This window comes from Talpa europaea (genome assembly GCF_964194135.1).
Source record: "Talpa europaea genome assembly, chromosome: 14".
NCBI lineage: Eukaryota > Metazoa > Chordata > Mammalia > Eulipotyphla > Talpidae > Talpa > Talpa europaea.
In genome coordinates this window covers 48,341,613-48,361,171 of record NC_140082.1, presented here as the reverse complement: position 1 = coordinate 48,361,171, position 19,559 = coordinate 48,341,613, and the positions used below count along the sequence as shown (strand labels likewise).

Here is a 19,559-nt window from a genome sequence, read left to right as displayed (position 1 = left end):
AGTTAAAAATATTTTCTTGTAATTTCAACACTTTACTCTTTCCTAAACTGTTATATAAACCTTTATATTACTATAAATTCTATACCCTTACTTCACAACTGAAAAAATTTTGTTGTACAAAGGATAATATTTGAGTGAATTTGTTTTTACTACTATGATGAAAAAACCCAAAACATTTTTACATGCTTACATTAGGTTTATAGCCAGAACTGTGGATCCTAAAGGACATAATGATTTATAAAAGCTATAATATTGTTACAGAATTTTCAGATATGGTTACCATATCTGAAAATTCTTCACTATTTATTAGGTTGCCACATGCATGAAATAAGTGTATTTTTAAAACTTCTAAAAATAACATTCAGTCTAGAAAAATGGGAAAATCCATATAAGTAATAACATCACTACTAATGTTGTAGTATGTTTTCTTTTGGTGTTTTAAATAAATACATCTCCATTCATTTACGAAATTATGGTGATTCTTCAGTAATATTTAATGATAGTTTCTCTGTTATATTTGCTTTAATTTTTCTTAGTGTGGTTAATATTTTATAGAAATTTTTGGTACCATTAGCTTATTGATTCATTTCACTCTCAAGTTTCTGAGTATGCCATAAAGTTGGCATTGGCATTGATTTTGAAAATAAAATTTCTGTGAAATTTTCCTCCCATATACTTTGTTAAGTGTCTTGGATTTTTCTTTGTTTGAGGATAATCGCTGTCCTTTCAGTAATACAGCTAAGTGTACTGGAACTATCTAGACTTACTTAGCTTGGAATTTAAAATACATTACTGTTGTATTATATATCTGCTTATTTAGTTTTCTCCATTTCCAATTTGGCTTTCCATAGTCAAGGAGTTTACCATTTGAGTAAAGGATTTGTTTTCATATTGAGGGTCATCAGCTTCATTAAATCATATCCTCAAATAAAAGAGGAAGAGAAAAAGATACTGTCAGAATTTAACTGTAAAACTCTTAATAAGTGACAGATATATTCCACATTACAAGTGATGGAAAACTGAAAAGTAGATAAATTATACTTAAATATGGTATTTGAAACAAAATTACTTCATTTAAAAAAAGATCTATTTTCTATAAGCAAATTCAGTCCCCTCAGTGTGAATGGCGGGAGAGAAGGAACATTAAAAAGCCTTCACAAACTAAAGGATTCAGTCTCACTTTATAAAGTGTGTGAACAATCTGCTTTTTCAGGCTTTTTTATTTGACAAACATAAGTTCAATATCTGTTTCAGATACCATAGTTGGCACTAAAATTACAAAAAAATAGGTCCCTATTAAGGAATTTGTTTTCCAGGCAAGGGAATTATCCCATCAGAATTTTATTTATTTATTTATTTATTTTTTCTTTCTTTTTTTTCCGGGGAGGCCCTGGATACTACTTTTTAACCTCCTGGAAGGAGGTTACCTGAGTTAAAGAGGGCAAGGAGTGGGAGTAAAGCCCATCAGAATTTACATCCTATTGATCTTACCTCCTCTTCCCCTAATATCCTCATCCTCTCCTTATGTTACTTATATACACTTATTACAATCACTTCTTTTTACCCCACACTCTTCTGTTGCACTTATATTATTAGCACTTGACTGACAAAACCACAAGAACCTTGATGAAATCTAACACTCCTCGCCTGCACCTTTGTAACTGACCCTGACTGGAGGAAAGCAAACAACCATGCTGTCTGATCTTACTTTTAATTCATGACTGTGACCCTCATGTGGGCACTGTCTGCCCTTCTTTACTCTCCTTTCTTAGACAACTATTTTATACAGTTTATTTCCTCAAATCCCCAGCACATCCCCTTCTTCCTTCCTTTTAGCTGTTGACCTTGCTTCTTATCTCATTGAAAAATTGAAACAAGAGAATTTCTACACATTTACCTTCTTACCTACATCTGTCACATTCTGTGCCTTCTCAATCTTTGGCCATATGAACAAGCATGCTGCAGTCTAAAGCCAGACTTCTAATTGCCATTCCTTCTTGCCTAAATCAGAAACATGGACTCAACACTTCTCCCATTCTTTCCTCCCTTCTGTCATTTTCCTGCTCTAATTCATTCCCTTCTACACATGGACTTGCAGTTAGTTCTCCAATATTAAAAAAAAATTCAATTGATCTTTCCCTACCATACCATTTCTTTGCCCCATTTCCATCCAGCAAAAACAATTTGAGTTAATCTAAACGTATTGTTTCTCTCCTGTTTTTGTTTTCTATTTTTTAACAGGAAAACACTTCAGTGATATTTTCGTGCCACAAAAATTAAATTGAGACAGGTAAAAATCATTGTTAAGGAATCTGTAAAATTATAAATGCATTGCTTTAAATCTTGACATAACTTAGATGGTGAGAAAAAGCAGCTTATCAGCAGTTTTCCATCACTTTTCTCAGTGGCACTATCTGAGGGTTACAGCCAACAAATGTAACTTTCTTGGGACCTCTGATTTGCTTTTTGCAGGTACAATATTATCTGAAACTATCCATCTCTGCAGCTCCAAAAGATTTTGTCTGAGTGGAGCTCACTTCTAACACTGCACATGCCCCTTCAGGCTAGACTTCTGATTTCTCCTTTCTATTCCATTCCAAGCTTTTGCCCCCGTATGTCTCCAAAACTGTCATCAATGACCACATCTAGCTGAATTCCATCCTTATTTCTGCAACTGTTTAGTTTATTCTTTCCTACCTTTCTCAAATCATTGCTTAATTACCCTCTTTTGTTTCTTTTTTTTTTTTTTCCTCCTGACTTCTTTTCCCTACAGATACTATTTTTACTTCTTTTTATGTTCTTGCCATATTTTTCTGGTCCTAACTTGAGTCATTTTTCTGAATTAATATTGGAACCAAAAGGATTTGACCTCCTAAAATACAGCTTTTAGCAAGGATGGTGGCTAATTTTTTCATTGTTCCAGCTTTCTACATCAGAACCACTACAGGCTCCTTCAGTATCAGGAAGCTGAACATTCCTATCTGGGAGGTTATTTTTAGGGTCTGGAAATGTCAAAATTTTTTTCTATGTAAACTAGTATTAGTGTTGGGCCTCCCTGGTGGCGCAGTGGTTAAGCGCTGGGTTGCGAAGCTGCTCGCAGCCTCTGCAGCGCTGGTTCGATTCCCAGCTGCTCCCCAGCCACCAGAGGAGGGCCCCACATGGCGCACAGACCTCTCCTGCTGCCCACTGCTCCCCTCAGCAGTGTACTTCGTTCTTTCTGCCTGCTCTGCTTTCCGCTCTGGCCCTGGTGAATTCTCTCACCCTCCCGCGCTTCTGACTGTACACAGTGCTTGTATAAATAAATAAATCTTTAAAAAAAATTGCAAAAAAACATAACAAAACAAAAAAACTAATATTAGTGTTTCCAGACCTAAAAGTAACCTCCCAACTAGGAATGTTCAACTTTTGCATAGCTCAGGAATCCTGTGCTTCACATTTATAAAAGTGCATTTAATTTTAAAACATGAAAAAAAATCTCAGTACTATATTCATTCCATTAATATTCCGTTCACATCTAGAACAGTTTGTGCCTGGCATGTGGTAATCACTAAACAAATACTGGACTGAATTGGGCCTTCTGGCAACAAAAGAATAAAAGTTGAAATCCAGATAAAAGCTACTACTTTATAGAAGTGACACCTGTAGAATATAGAGTAATGGGGATTGGGACAGATGTGGGCTGGTACCCTGGTAGAGTGTTTCCTCCATTTTTAATTTCCTGAAGAATTGTGAAACGTTTCTACAGAGGCTACATTATTTTACATTCTTACAGCAATACAGTTCCAATTTCTCCATATCCTTGTCAACACTTGTTAATTTTCTGTTAAAAAAAAAAGTTTATTATGATTAACGTAGGGGCTATGAAGTGGTTTTAATTTGCGTTTCCTTAATAACTGGTGATGTTGAGCATCTTGTCATGTACTTATTGATCATTTGTATATTTTCTTTGTGGAAATGTCTGTTAAAGCCTATTGCCCAGTTTTGAATTGGTTGTTTTTTATTGTTGAATTATAGAAGATCTTCATGTAGTCTGTATATTAATCCCTTTTCAGATATATGATTTTCAAGTGTTTTCTTCCATTTTATGAACCCACAGAATTGGTTTTTTCACTTGAATAGTGTCTTTTGATGTACAAAAGTTGTTGAGTTTTGATAAAGTTGAGTTTATTTTGTTGTGCTTTTGGTGTTCTGTCTATACCAGATCTAGAGTTAAGAAAATTTTCCTCTAAGAATTTTATAATTTTAGCTCTAACACTTGTTTTTGATCATTTTGACAATTTTTACATATGACTATGGTAGTTAATTCTTAATTATGTCTCTTTGGGTCAAATAAAGAACCCATCACCTATTTAGTAGCCAAAATGGGGTTGTGAGAGTGAGAGACTGGAATGAATCTGATTTGAAATGCTCATATTCTGTGACTTTGCTTTTACTGTTTCATTTTATCCTTTTAAACCTTTCTTCACTTTTCAGTTTTAATTTTCTGTTCCTTCTCTACAGTGTTCTGCATCTTTCCCTTTTTTTCTTTCACTTCCATGTAATCATATCCCTGCCATATTTTCCTGTGTATGCCATTGCATTTAGGAATGCTGAAAAGAGCGCAAAGCTGTTCTACTTTTATGCTTTGAAGTATTCAGATAATGACAGAAAGTGAAGCAAGGTACTCTAGGAGTTTTTTTCTATAGTGTGAAAGTTAAAGAACTATAAATGATAACCATTTGGCAGTGGTTTCCAAATAAAATAAATAACTGTAAATTTCTCTTAGGTGAGACAAAGGGAACATTGTCCATGTCACCAGGCCTTCCTATTCCCTTTGCATGCTCCTCCTCCTATATACTTTTCTTATTTTCATGATACTTCACAGTCATCTTCTCCAAACTCTTGCTTCCACAAACCCTTCTGTCACAATCTCCTAGCCTATTTACTTATTTTTATATTTATTATATAAAGCATATTAAAATAAAAAAATGCTATGGTAGACTGTGTGTTACCCCTTGTGTACAGTTCTTTTGCAGCATGCAAATACTTCGTATTAGACAGTCCTACATGTAGAGAAATTTAAAGCAAAGTATATAGGCAGTGAATAAATTATACATAAAAATAATTTTTACTTTAATAATGACCTGAGTTACCTGTAGTTTTTCAGTGCAAGAGAAAATAAACTTTGCCTTTATGAAAAATAAATATTACAAGTCAGTTATTTTTGCCCTGCAGTGGGCTTTTTCTTTCTTAATTTATGTAATTTGGTATTTACTAAATGAAACCTCCATTCCATAGTTTTCATGATTGGTAGGTAACTTAAATATAATATATAAACTTGGACTGTTGTTATTTGGTAGTTTTGATGGTTGATAGGTACATCAGTGTATCCAAAAGTGAATAAATACTAATTCCCTAAAACCAGTTAATAAAGTAAACTTTTGGAGTAGTTTTAAAAGATTCAGTAGTATCTGAATCATAATATACACTGAGTGCTACAGTTGTTAATCATTTTCAGTATGACATGTTCTTAATATTACATATTACCTCTGCATAAGTCTATACCTTTGTTTTATTTTACAGAATTTATTTCCCTAACAAAATTTATTCATATAATCACTATACAAATGTCTTGGACTATTTGTGTCAAGTCTTATGCAAATAATGTTTATGTTTCTATCATCCACTGTTGTAGTCTTTATTAAGATGGAGGGAATTGTATGGGAACTATAACCAAGATGAAAATGCATACATTGTGCAAAAATGAAAAATGATGTAAAAAATATATTTAAAAAACTAAAAAAATATATAATTATTATAGGTGGGAAAAAAAGGATGGATACTATTCATGTGTCCTTTTGAATTTAATAGTGTTAAATTGAAGTGGACACAAAATGTTTATAGTCTGCATAGAATATTTTTTCAGCAGTATACTTTTTTATATTTTAAATAAATGAATAAAATCATTAAATTATAATCAATAAGTATTTTCATAAGTTTTGCTTTAGATATTGTCTAATTAAAAAATATGTGTAAATTGGGCCTCCCCAGTGGCGCAGAGGTTGAGCGCTGGGTTGCGAAGCTGCCCGCAGCCTCTGCGGTGCCGGTTCGATCCCCGGCTGCTCCCCGGCCACAGGAGGAGGGTCCCACATGGCGCGCAGACCTCTCCTGCCGCCCGCTGCTCCCCTCAGCAGTGTACTTCGGTCCTTCTGCCTGCTCTGCTCCCCGCTCTAGCTCTGGTGAATTCTCTCACCCTCTCGCACTTGACTGTACCCAGTGCATGTGTAAACAAAACAAACAAATAAATAAATAAATAAAACATGCCTCTTTTAAAAAAAAAGTGTAAATTGAGATTTATAGAAAATTCACACAGGTAAATATTGATAGAATTGTTTATAAAGTTTTTAAATCAATAAGTAGTGGTGCTTTTCATCATGACTTGGTTTATTTTCCTGTAGCATTATCATACTATTTTTTCCCTATCATACTATTATTTTTTTCTTATTCAGTTAAAGTGAAAAAGTTCCTTTCCCTAACATGATAGCCTGAATTTCCACTTGAGATGTGAAATTTTTTAAAACTTAGTTTTAGCTATAAGAAAAAGATGAAATCTTGCCTTTTGTGACAACTTGGAATGAACTAGAGGGGCTTATGTTAAGTAAAATAAATCAGGAGAAATACAAAAATGGTGTATGATTTCATGCATATGTGGAATATAAAGAAACAAAACAAAGGAACAGATAGGACTCAGCCAAAACAAATCCTTGAATCTGATTGCAGATCTAAGCCCAACTGAGGGGTAGACTAGAAATGGGGAAGTAAAGGAAGGGGGACCCAAACACCTATGGTGGATTATTGTTGATTTGGATGGTGGGAGTGGTGTGGTTACATACATTTAAAGAAGTGTTAACCTATACCCCCTAAAACATAGTGTTCTAAACCATTTAGAATAAATAAAAGCTTGTTAGTTATATGACATACTTTAGTGTTTTTGTGTATAGAAATGTAAGTTTAATTTTACTTATGAAATTTTTTAAATATTCTTATTCTGCATGAATTATTTTTTAATCTAATACTAAGTAATTTGGTATAGATTGATACATACTGATAATGGTAATATTTCTTTGAAAGTGGTTTAGTTTGGGTTTAAGAAAAATCAAAATCTGAATTGATGTGAGCACAGTAACTTTTTGGGCATTTATATCTGGTTGACTGACATTCTTTTCCATTGTTGTTATTGCTGAATGATTTCTTAGATGATTGCCAACACATCCAAAACAAATCATAAACCTCTCTTCTTAGAATTCAGTTTTTCTCTGGTGAGAGCAAGTATGCTATGGTCTCTGAATGGTTCCTGTTCTAACTTTATATAAATATTAAATTCAACACATTTTAAAATGGGAATATTTATATGATTCCTAATTTCAGAAGGTTCAGAAGGTTTGTATTGTTACTTTTGTATTTACCATTTAATATTGTCTTCTTTGTTAAATTATAAGCATCCTGTGGGAAGGAGCTATGCTGCATTCATTGCTGAATACTCAGTGCCTAGTGCAGAGCCTATCACATAAGGGGTACCTAAGAAGTATTTGTTGAATGAATACCCTCTTATGTATACTTCTAGTCCTGAAGTGTCATATATTTTTTTATTTTGGGCATCATCTGGTTCAACTCCATTTTATATAGTTTCAGGGAGCAGACTTTTAGTAGGTGAATTAGTTGTTCATTTTTGTTCCATTAATTGAATATTAGATAATCTCAATAGAAATATTTTCAGATAAGTTTTCTATATACCTTGAAAATATTTCCTTAATACTTTAAATAATAGATAAGATGCTTACCTAGATTCCATGCATTAAAAAAATGAGTTCATTGATAATTGAATCCAAAATGTATGGCCTAATAAAACTTAGTCTTAATTTTCTCAGTATTTATTTTTAAAATTTGTGTTTCCTAGTTTTCAATATTTGTTTTTAAATGGGAGAATTTAATAATTATTTTTTCCTTTTGCCCCTGGCAAATTTTATTTCCTTTTGTCTCAGAGACATCAATTTTTCTCTTCTCATTATAATTTCTAAAGTAGAATCCAGTTAAAGACAGGATAGTTTTTGTCAATATTCTAAGTTATCCGGTTTTCCTCAGATACTCTTATAAAACTCTTTTGCTTATTTCTGCAGTTACAAGTCATTTTGTTTATAGGCCAACTACTTAGCTCAACTTTTTTTTCTACTTGGAATCAATTCACTTCTATGGATTGAGTTTCTTAATCTGAATAAGCTTATTGATAGGTTTTTAAGGCATGTTTTATTTCTGCAGGCTGTTAGTTATTGTAACAATATTGTGTGGCTATATTTTATAAAAAGAGAGCATAAATCTGGCTAAGAAGAGAACAAAATCCAAAAGAATAGTGTCAGAACAAGTAAATGTCAAACCAACAAGCAAAAAATCACTGAGAAAGTAGAATAGAAAGTGGCAAGTAATAAAGGAGTCATGATATTAGCTAATATTTATAGACCCATTTCCAAAGCATGTCCTAAACCATACATGACGTTCTGTACTTTTAAACCAAAATTGTTATCCAGGATAGTAAAACCATAGTGTTTACAACTATTAAAATAATTTAGAACTTACACTCCGGTTCTTCCAAGCACATATAAAAAAAAAATTAAAAATAACTTAGAACTGCTTATGTAGTTTATTTCATCTAATTCCCGAAGTTTTCTTTTTTTGTATCTTGCCTGGGCTGATACTATTTGGACATCCAAACTCACTAAAGTTCTGATACCAGTCCTCTTATACCATCCTTGTTTTGTAATTGGGTGGGTAAGAAAATGAGCACATCTGTATGATGGCAGAGCTCAGGCGGTGGGCATCAACCTGTATGATAGCGAGTAGTCATTATTTTATTTATATATATGTTCTGTATAAATTAGTATACAGACATTAACTTATTTTTCACTTGTTTTGAATCCTTAGTGCTCCATGTAAATATGCAAATGTGTACAGTATATTGGTGGTAGTCCTAAATAGAAATCTAGTGTTTTACTCCAATTTGAAATAGAATTCATGTGAGAAACTGAAGTTGAATTGAGTAGTATTCTTATTAGTAGTTAAAAAAAATATGATTTTATAAAATTAATTATGTAATGGTGGGTTTATGAAAAGTATTTCTGTATTAATGTGGAAATAAAAACAGCACTGTAAATGTGCTACATTGCCAGTATAATAAATACCAAAAGGAGTACATTTAGTAGAATAATATTTGCTATTAAACTTTTCAAATTACTTATATATATTTGATGCTCAAAAAAACCCCACGTGTGATATGTAGTCTTTTTATTTTGTTTGTTTAATGCAGTCTGATTTTATACAGAGTGAAGTCTGTATAAAAGTCTGATGTTGCAAATGACTCTAGCAGGGTCACACATTACTTCACAGGGATTACGTAAAGGCTTTCCTAGAGCTCATTCCATTCCTTCCTCATTCTCTGAGATTATCATGTGGCTCTTGACAGCTTCCAGCAGAAATAAACATGACCCCTTGTGTGGGGCTGAACCCTCAATTTTACTGCATCCAGTTTGTAGCAGCAGTATAACTCTGCCTGGGAGGTGTCAGAGATATTTTCCAGGCCTGCTGTAGAGCAAGAACATAATTAGTCAGGTAATGACCAGAGGTCATTTACTTCCTGACTCAAGGTTTTATTACTTCATGTAGCACCTCTAATAATGACATTTTAATTTAAAAGTTCATTTTCAGTTGTTCATATGTCACAGTTCAAAATATCAGTGAGTTTTTCATTTTTCCACCATAAATGTATATAACTTCTGCACATAGAAACAGATTAATTTGTTTTTAGTGTTTCATCTAAGTTTTTACAAAAATAGACCTTCATTTTTTCTTGCTTTAAGCAAATAGTTTTATTGTAGTCAGTAGTAACTTGCATCATGTAAAATCAGGCAGACTGTCAGTATCAAGTGACTGCCATCACAGCTGTTGACTCTCAGCTGTCCATGTCGGAAGCATTTCAAAATACTGAGGAAAAAAAGAATATTGAAAAAACCAGGCATAATCTTTCTTAGTATTGCATGTGAAACAATTTTTTTTCCCTAAGTGATTTTGCATTGTCCATAGTTATAATATTATGCTTTTTAAAAATTATTACACAGTATCATTTAAAACCAGAGCATGTTACTTTACTATCTTGACATTTCTAGAGGAAAAAATTGCCTATTTGGTGATTAAGAACAAAACAAAGCATTGATAGTAGTGTGGTTTCTCTAGCAATTATTATACTATTTGGATTCACTTTGGTATAGCAAAGTAGGGAGTGCTTGTCTAGGAGTCAAAAGATCTTGCATTGTAATCTTGTCTCAGCCAGTAGCTGACATTATGTCCTTCGACAAATTGCTTCATGTTTCTCTTTGAACATTGGTAGCTTTATTCATTGAACAGGAAGTTCAACTAAATGATCCTCCGTGGTTTTTTTCCAGTTCTAAAAGGTTAAGATTCTATTTGTAAGTTCCTCCTTAAAATGGTATGGTTACTTCTGTAGTTTTTTTTTTTTTTTTTTGCATATTTATATTGATTTCCTAATTTCCCTTAATTTTAGATATGATGAATGGATTAAAGCAGATAAAATAGTAAGACCTGCTGATAAAAATGTACCAAAAATAAAACATCGGAAGAAAATAAAGGTAAGTACTTACTTTGCTAAACATTATAACAAATTGATGCAATTTAGCATGTGGGCTTTAGAGTTAATAGAGTTGGAAATACTCTCTTGAAAGAGTAAATTTATTAGGTGCTGGGTTTGGATATAATTAATATTGTCAGACTATGGGAATGCATTTTGGAAAAAGTTCTAAATACGTTTGAGACTTTTTCAGTTCCACCATTGTGTAATGCCTCCCAACTTTATTTCACTTACCCACTTCAACCCTTAGCTACCTCTCTGGGTTCTTCACAAGGATCCATAAAGTAGGGTGACTAAAGCCATGAGTTGCTATAATAGCTATAATACAGAGGAAGAAAAGGAGGTGTCTGAAAGCAGAAGAAAGCCCGTCTGCAACTTTCTCTTCATTTTTTATCTGACTGTAAAGATATAGTAACTTAAAATGTGTTCACAATAGTCTATTTGTCACATTATATACATGTTTGGGGCTTTATTAATGAATGCTTGTAAAAATTGTTACTTTTATGTATGATAAAATTACTCTTACTCATTCTAAGAAATCTTTTAAATGGTTTTTACTAGAAAGTAGATTTAGCTAAATTTTAGTTTTTAAAATCTCTTAAATAAAATACTTTGAATAGTATATACATGAGGTGCTTAATATTTCTTCTGAAAGTGAATCTTCATATTCAAAATGAGGAGCTGTTTACTTTCCTGCAAATGATATCCTAGTGACCCTAAATAGTGAAAGCTTTCCCCTAAAGTGGTTATTCTGTTTTTACTAGAAAGGTGGATTCATGTTTTCAGTTTTTGTGTAGTAGCTCAGTAGCTACAGCTCAGGACTTCTCAAACCCTTTTTCATTTTCACTCTTGGTATTGGAAAGTTTAGAAATCATACTGTATGTAGCATGATTTTAGTTACTAGAAGTGTTATTTATATGGCCAACAAAGACAATTTCCTTAAATTAAGTTTTATAGTAATATTTCTAAGGTAGAGGATAGGATTTAGGGGAGGGAAAAACAGTATTAGAATGTTTCCTAGAAAGTTTTTTCTTCTAAATATTTATTTTGTTTCCAATTCATTTCTTGGCCCCTCTTAGCAGTGTTAAATTTCCTGGTCATATGGGAGGAAGCATGTAAATTTTGAAAAAGCTTTCTAGATAACATTCTGATATTACATACCTGCCTTGCTCTGTGTCATCTAATTCTGAAAACCACTATTTTCAGGCCTGTTCTACATCAGCCACTTAGAAGCCATTTTGAACTGTGTGTGAGGTAGACTATGTCTGCCTTTAGAATGCGTGGTATATTATGTATGACTCTCTTACAAAGTAATGACTTAATGAAAAGGCTGGTAACAGTAGAAAAATTAGAACAGTCATAATCATTGATAGGTTGTATAGTCTATCAATACATCAGCCCTCTCAGTGCATTCCAGAAATTAAGCCCATTTGCCCTAAGTCAGTGGATCTTACACTTGAACACGTCACAGTCACCTGGAGGACTTGTTGAAATGCATGTTGCTTGATCCCATCCATAGCATTTCTCATTCAGTGCAACTAGGTCTGACCCTGGTTCTAAGATTTTGCATTTCTCGAAGATGCTAATGCTGTTGTTGCTGGGCCAGAGATGACACTTGGAGAACCACTATGCCAAAGTATCTAATAAGTGTAATAAATTTACTTCCCTTCCATGTATCTAGAATGCTGCTTAATACCATCTTTTGGAGAATTATGAAAATAATCACTTCTGTACTATAACAACTTCAGCATAATCATTTAGAGAAATTAGAACAGATTTAAAAACTAGTTTCCACTAAATACATTAAAGTCTCCTTATCTATTTGTAAATAGAGAATTTGAGAAGACAACATTTTTTTCCTTAAGCAATTTGTCTGTCAGCTAGGGATGTTGCTCCTGACTTGACTTTGTAAAATAGATCATTATTTAAAGTTACTCTCAGATGTGAACTGAATGAAGATACTTAGAATATTGTCATTCCCAGCCCATGTTTTATACTGAAAATGTTACCCTTTTTTTAAACTACCAGGTTGAAATTGTTTCATTTTTTTAAAATGCCTATTTAACTAAAAGTTATTGTGATTTAATTTTGAAGAATTTATAACCAATTATAGGCAGAATGGAGTTTTGTTAGTTTTAAATGCCTATCTGATTGCTAATGTATTTTTACTATTAAAATGTAAATATTAGACTAAAACTTTTTGCTCATTCTGCAGTATAACTTTAACATTTGTGAGGGACTGTATTATGTCAGAATAATATATTCTGTAGCTTTGAGTTAAAAATGAGAACATTGTTACTAATAAATGCCTCATGAAAAATTATACCTGACATACTTTTTTTTTTCTTATTCTAGAATAAATTAGACAAAGAAAAAGACAAAGATGAAAAATACTCTCCTAAAAACTGTAAACTTCGGCGCTTATCAAAACCATTTCAGACAAATTCATCTCCTGAAATGGTATCCAAACTGGATCTTACTGATGCCAAAAACTCTGATACAGCTCACATTAAGTCTATAGAAATTACTTCTATCCTTAATGGACTTCAAGGTAAATGAAATGAAATTCCTGTTGCATGCAAGTATTTGTTTTTAGTTTTTATAAATTAAATTCGATGAAGTTAATCAAATCTTATTTTTTAATTAAGTCAGAATTTTGTTGACTCTTGTTACTGGAATTAAAAGCAGCCATTGATTGAGGATTGGAAATATTTTTGTTACAAGTAGATCTAAGGGTACCATTTAAGTTAAAATTTAATATCACCCTATAGTACTGTCACTGTATATTTTTGAAGGTACCATCCCTTTCTGTTGCCATATAAAGCATAGTTTTTGTTAATGTAATATTAGAGTATAAATTTATCCTTAATATTGTATAAAGAATGCCAAACTTTGCTATCTTGATTATGTCTACTATATAATCTCTTAGGATGGCATATTGCTTAATACTTAAGGCAGAATGAAGTGTAACCATCAAACAATGCAAGCAATAAAGGACTGGAAGGGGAGATTTAGTAAATCTGGCATGAATGGAGGATCTTATCTATCAAATGAAGTAAAAGAATGTATTTCTACAAAGACATTTTATATTTCTCGAAACTTAGGGTTTGGAGTTTTATTTATCCCCCCCCCCCCCGATTTTTATTTATTTTTAATGGAAATTTTTTTGTCTTATTTCAAATGGAATTTTCCTACAAACCACATATATATATTCTAAGTTTTATTTTACCATTTTCTAATGTATCAGACATATAGAATGTATGTGGACTATACATAATATATAGAATAATAATAATAGGGACATTGATATGTGGACTACTATGGTAAACAAATGGTATTTACTTAAAAGAATTCTGTTTCCCCCAGAAATAATTAATATACCCTGACTTTAAATGTATCATTCCTTTACTATTCTTTAGAATTGTATTAAACATATGTACGAACTTCTAAAGAGGATATTGTCTAGTTTTTAAAAAACTGAGTAGCGAGCATAAGCCTAGCTATGTAAGAAAAGGTAGCATTTCCATTTAGCTAAAAGTGTCTAGGTCATACTGTGCTTTCATATTCAGCTTCTAAGGGAATGCAGTAGGGTAAGTTCATAAGGGACTGCTCGGAAGCATCCAGACTCATCACAATTAGAATACCTTATGTAGACATAGTGAATGAACAAAAGGAATATATTAGTGGGTATAGTAAAGTGTTTTGTATTTTCTGATGCTAGAGTAACTCTAATTTTCAGGTGTAGATTAAAGCAAAATGTTTCTGGTGGGTAAAATGATGTCATCAGCTGATCCTGGTAAATGGCATTGAGGGGAGAGCTGACATTTCATTAATACACGGTCAGAACAAGCTGAATATAGATAAAGAATCTAGTCAAGTTCAAAAAGACTGTGTGGTGGCAGCATACTCTTTAGTGATTATAATCCTCAGTATGACTTCCCTTAGAAATAGCACTGTACTGGCCTGGACTGGTTTATTTCTGTATCTGGGAGATCTTCCTGAGGAGATCCTGATTTCTCTGTCCTCAGAGTAGTCTGTAGAAGTGCTTCTTGTTACCTCATGTCTTTAACCTCTTTGATATATTCTCATTATGGTGAAACACATTCTCTAGTAACTTTTTAAGAACAGATGAATTTGAGGTAAAATAAATTTTTAGACACTGTGTACATATGAAAATATCTTTGTTCTAGTCATGTTTTAAGTTGAAAATTTTCCTTCAGTGTTTTATTGACATTGTTTAATTATCTTCTTGCTTTCAGTGTTGTTTCTGTGAAGTCTCCAGCTCTTCCAGTTCCTGTTTCTTTGTATCTTGTCTTGTTGCTTTTTTCTTTCATTCTAGAAAATTGAATCTTTGTTTCTAATTTTCTAGAATTTCATGGTGATTACGTGTTGTGATGATGTATTTTCACCCACTGTCATGTGTTCTTGTCAGTTTTCTTGAATTATTTTGTTGATTATTTATCTGTATTTTACTTTTCTTTTTATTTTGACCTAATATTATATCAGTATCGTATACCTTCTGTAATTTAATATATTTATCTTTTGGTAAGCATATTCTTTTTCCTCTGATTTTTTTTTAAATAATTCAATGTATTTTGTTTGTTTATTTGTGTAGAAGAACTGGCGTGTAGGCCAGAAGTGTGGGCGGGGGGGGAGGGGTGAGAGGATTCACCAGAGACAGAGTGGGGAGCAGAACATGTGGATTTACTGAAATACACTGCTTAAGGAAACTAGTGGTAAGACAGGAGAGGTCTGCTGCCCCATGTGGGTTAGCTCCCTGCTTGGGGAATCAAACTCCAGCCATAGTGGTGATAGTGCTGAGACATTTCAAATATTCTCTTCACGTTTTTCTTTCTTAGTGAAATTTATTTTAGTTTGGTTTTGGCCTTACATCAAATTAAATACTTTATAGGTATTTCCAGTTAAAAATGAGTATTGCTATGAATGTGTTTGTATATTTAAAGAGAAACTGATCTCACCTTTGAGTATAAAAGATAGATAGCACGGAGTCTGTTCTCTTAACATGAAATGTGCTAGGAACAGAATAGGGAGAAATGTTCCAGAGAACATTCTACTTTCTGTCACTAAAGTTCTTAAGTAACCTAGATCCCTGATGAGTAACCTAATGGAAAGCTTATCCATTAATAAACTGTACCAACACAGTGGTACCAGATAAGTTTTAGTAGTCCTACTAAATATGAATAATCATATTTAATCTACTTAATCATATTTAAGTAGTCCTACTTAAATATGAGTAATCAAGAAAAGCTTCAACATGAAAGCTCTGATATATAAGATGGAAGCTAAAACAAACAAAAAAATGGCCCTTGAGAGAATTAGTGAAGCTGACGCAAATAAAGTAATAGTTACTTCTCTGATTATTAATAATCTCAGAGATCCTGTGAGTATCTATAAGCAAGAGAAGGATGCAATAAAAAAGTAACAAGAAAAACTTGGATTTAAAAATTGAAATTAAAATCAGTAGACTACTTTAGAATTTAAAGTTGAGGGTATCTTCCAGAAAATATTAAAAAAAGTAATGAAAATTTTAGGAAGAGGGCAAGTGATAGCTTTTTGATCAAAGAATAGTGAAAATAAGTGAAGAGACCTCCCTGGTGGCATAGGGGTTAAATTTCAGAGCTATTACCACTACAGCCTGAGTTTGATCCCTGGCCAGGGAGCTAACCCATACATGGCTCAGCAGACCTCTCCTGTCTCTGCTGCTGCTCCCCTTAGAAGTAAATTTCAGTAGATTTGTCTGTTCTGCTCCCAGGGTGAATCTTCTCACCTCTCCCCTTACCCGGGCACCTCTGGCCTAAACCCCAGTTCTTCTATGCATAAATAAATAAATAAATCTTTTTAAAAAAGAAAAAATAAGGGAAGACATTACTAGATAACCACACTCACTACTGCTTCAGCATTGCTTCTAGAATCATATCAAACAACACGAGGCATCAAAAAGCCATAGAAAACCAATCAAGAAAATGTCAACTAGGATTTTCCAGTCATTTGTGTTACAACTATGTTACTGATTTGTACCTCATTATTTCGTGAGTGATATGTGTATTAAACAACAAATCAGGGCCTCCCTGGTGATGCAAGGGGTTAAGTCTCAGCACTGTGAAGCCATTGGCTGCCATTGGAGCCCAAGTTCGATTCCCGTCCAGGACCTGACCCACATGGTGCAGCAGACCTCTCCTGTCTCGCCTACTGCTTCTCTCAGCAGTGTATTTCAGTAGATGTGCCTGTTCTGTTCCCCTCTCTGTCTCTGGTGAATCCTCTCACCCCTTATATGCGTAAATAAAAAAAAAAAACTTTTAAAAAAAACAAACACGAGATACACACATATGACTTTTTTTTCTCTTTTTTTTTGAAGTTTTTATTTTATTTATTTTTTTATTATAAATTTTATTTTTATATTCCCCATACAATTGCGACCCCCTTATTTTGACCCCAATTCCTCCCCCCCTGCCCCCCATCCACCATAGAGTGTCTCTGGTTCATAGTTGTTTGTTGATTTTGATTTTTACTTTCTTATAGTTTCTTTTTCCTGGTCCCTTATTTAAGTTTTCTAGATTCCTGCTATGAGTGAGACCATCCGATATTTTTCTTTTTCTTTCTGGCTTATTTCGCTGAGCATGATCCCTTCCAGCGCCATCCATGTTGCTGCAAATTGCATGTGTTTATCTTTTTTGAATGCTGAGTTATATTCCATGGTGTATATGTACCACATCTTCTTGATCCAGTCATCTATTTTTGGGCATTTGGGTTGTTTCCAAAGTTCAGCTATTGTAAACAGTGCTGCTATAAACATAGCGGTGCAGGTGCTCTTTGGAATTGATGTTTCTGTGTCCTTTGGGTAAATACCTAGGAGTGGAATTGCTGGATCATATGGAAGCTCTATCTTTTTTTTTTTTTTTTTTTTTTTAAGAGAAAGTAGGACAATTTTTTTTTTTTTTTAATTTTCTAGAGGCATGTCTTATTTATTTATTTATTATTTGTTTGTTTGTTTTATACATGCACTGGGTACAGTCAGAAGCGCGGGAGGGTGAGAGAATTCACCAGAGCCATAGCGGGGAGCAGAGCAGGCAGAAGGACCAAAGTACACTGCTGAGGGGAGCAGCAGGCGGCAGGAGAGGTCTGCACGCCATGTGGGACCCTGCTCCGGTGGCTGGGGAGCAGCCGGGGATCGAACCAGCGCCGCAGAGGCCGCGGGCAGCTTCGCAACCCAGCGCTCAACTGCTGCGCCACCGGGGAGGCCCTGGAAGCTCTATCTTTAGTAGGTTGAGGAATCTCCACACAGCTCTCTATAGTGGTTGGACCAGTTTGCACTCCCACCAACAGTGCAAGAGAGTTCCTTTTTCTCCACAACCTCACCAACATTTGTTGTTGCTAGTTTTTTTAATATGTGCCATGCTCACTGGTGTAAGATGGTATCTCATTGTAGTTTTGATTTGCATTTCCCTGATTACAAGTGATGTTGAACATTTTTTCATATGCCCGTTGGCCATTTGCATTTCCTCTTCAGAGAAGTTTCTTTTTAGCTCTTCTGCCCATTTTCTGACTGGATTATTTTCTTTGTTGTTGTTGAGTCTCATCAGCTCTTTGTGGATTTTTGTGATCAGTCCTTTATCATTAGTGTTGTGTGCAAAAATGTTCTCCCAGTCAGTGGGGTTTCTCTTTGTTTTTGTTATTGTCTCTTTTGCTGTGCAGAAGCTCTTTAATTTGATGTAGTCCCAGCTGTTTATCTTTGCCTTCACTATCACTGCTTTGGGTGATGTGTCTGTAAAGATGTCTTTGATGTGCATATCATGTAGTGTTTCGCCTATATTTCCTTCTATGTATTTTATGGTTTCAGGTTTTATGTCTAGTTCTTTAATCCATTTTGAGTTGGTTTTTGCGCATGGTGTTAGGTAGTAATCAAGCTTCATTCTTTTGCATGTAGCAACCCAGTTTTCCCAGCACCATTTATTGAACAAACTTTCTTTACTCCAATGCATGTTCTTTGCTCCTTTGTCAAAGATTAGTTGACCATAAATCTGTAGGTTTATTGTTTTTTTAGATTTGATTTCATTTATTTCTGCTTTGGTTTTTATTATTTCTTTTCTTATACTGGTTTTGGGGTTTTTTTGTTGTTCTTTTTCTAGATCTTTGAGCTTCAAGATTTGGTTGTTTCTTTGAGTTCTTTCTTTCTTGTTTCTTAATGTGAGCCTCTATTGCTATATATTTTCCTCTTATTACTGCTTTTGCTGCATCCTATACATTTAGGAAATTGGTGTCCTCCTTGCCATTCAGTTCAAAGAATTTTTTAATTTCTTCTTTGATCTCCTCATTAGTCCAGTGGTCTTCCAGTAGTGTGGGTTTCAATCTCCATGAGGTAGGAGAGTTCCTTGCCTTCTTTTTATGGTTTATTTCTAGTTTGATGCTTTCATGGTCAGAAAAGATGGTTGGTATAATTTCAATCTTGATGTATCTGTTGATGTTTGTCTTGGGTCCCAGTGTGTGATTGATCCTGGAGAATGATCCGTGTGCGCTTGAGAAAAATGTGTACTCAGATTTTTTTGGGTTTAGTGTTCTATAGATGTCTGTTAAGCCCAAGTGCTCTAGATCCTTATTTAGAGCTTTAGTGTCTTTACTTATTTTTTGTCTCGTTGATCTATCCATTGTTGATAGTGGTGTGTTGAAGTCTCCCACTACGTATGTGTTTTCTCTGATGTCTGTTTTCAAAGATGATAATAGTTGTCTGATATTATCCTTCGTTTGGTGAATATATGTTAATTCGTTTGGTGAATATATGTTAATGAGTGTTATTTCTTCTTGAAGTATTGTCCCCTTGATCATAATGTAGTGACCGTTGGGGTCTCTCTTTATCTTTTTGAGTTTGAAA

General features: G+C 33.7%; 1 protein-coding gene across 1 annotated transcript in view; it reads left to right on the top strand.

The window, feature by feature from the left end:
• ARID4B (AT-rich interaction domain 4B) overlaps positions 1-19,559 on the top strand; it is a gene marked incomplete at both ends in the record, with an annotated part of 96,484 nt that overhangs the window by 59,876 nt on the left and 17,049 nt on the right. Inside the window, 2 exons of the mRNA XM_084254032.1 lie at positions 10,589-10,673; positions 13,028-13,223. Coding sequence (XP_084110158.1) covers positions 10,589-10,673; positions 13,028-13,223 — 281 coding nt within the window. The remainder of the gene's footprint in view (positions 1-10,588; positions 10,674-13,027; positions 13,224-19,559) is intronic.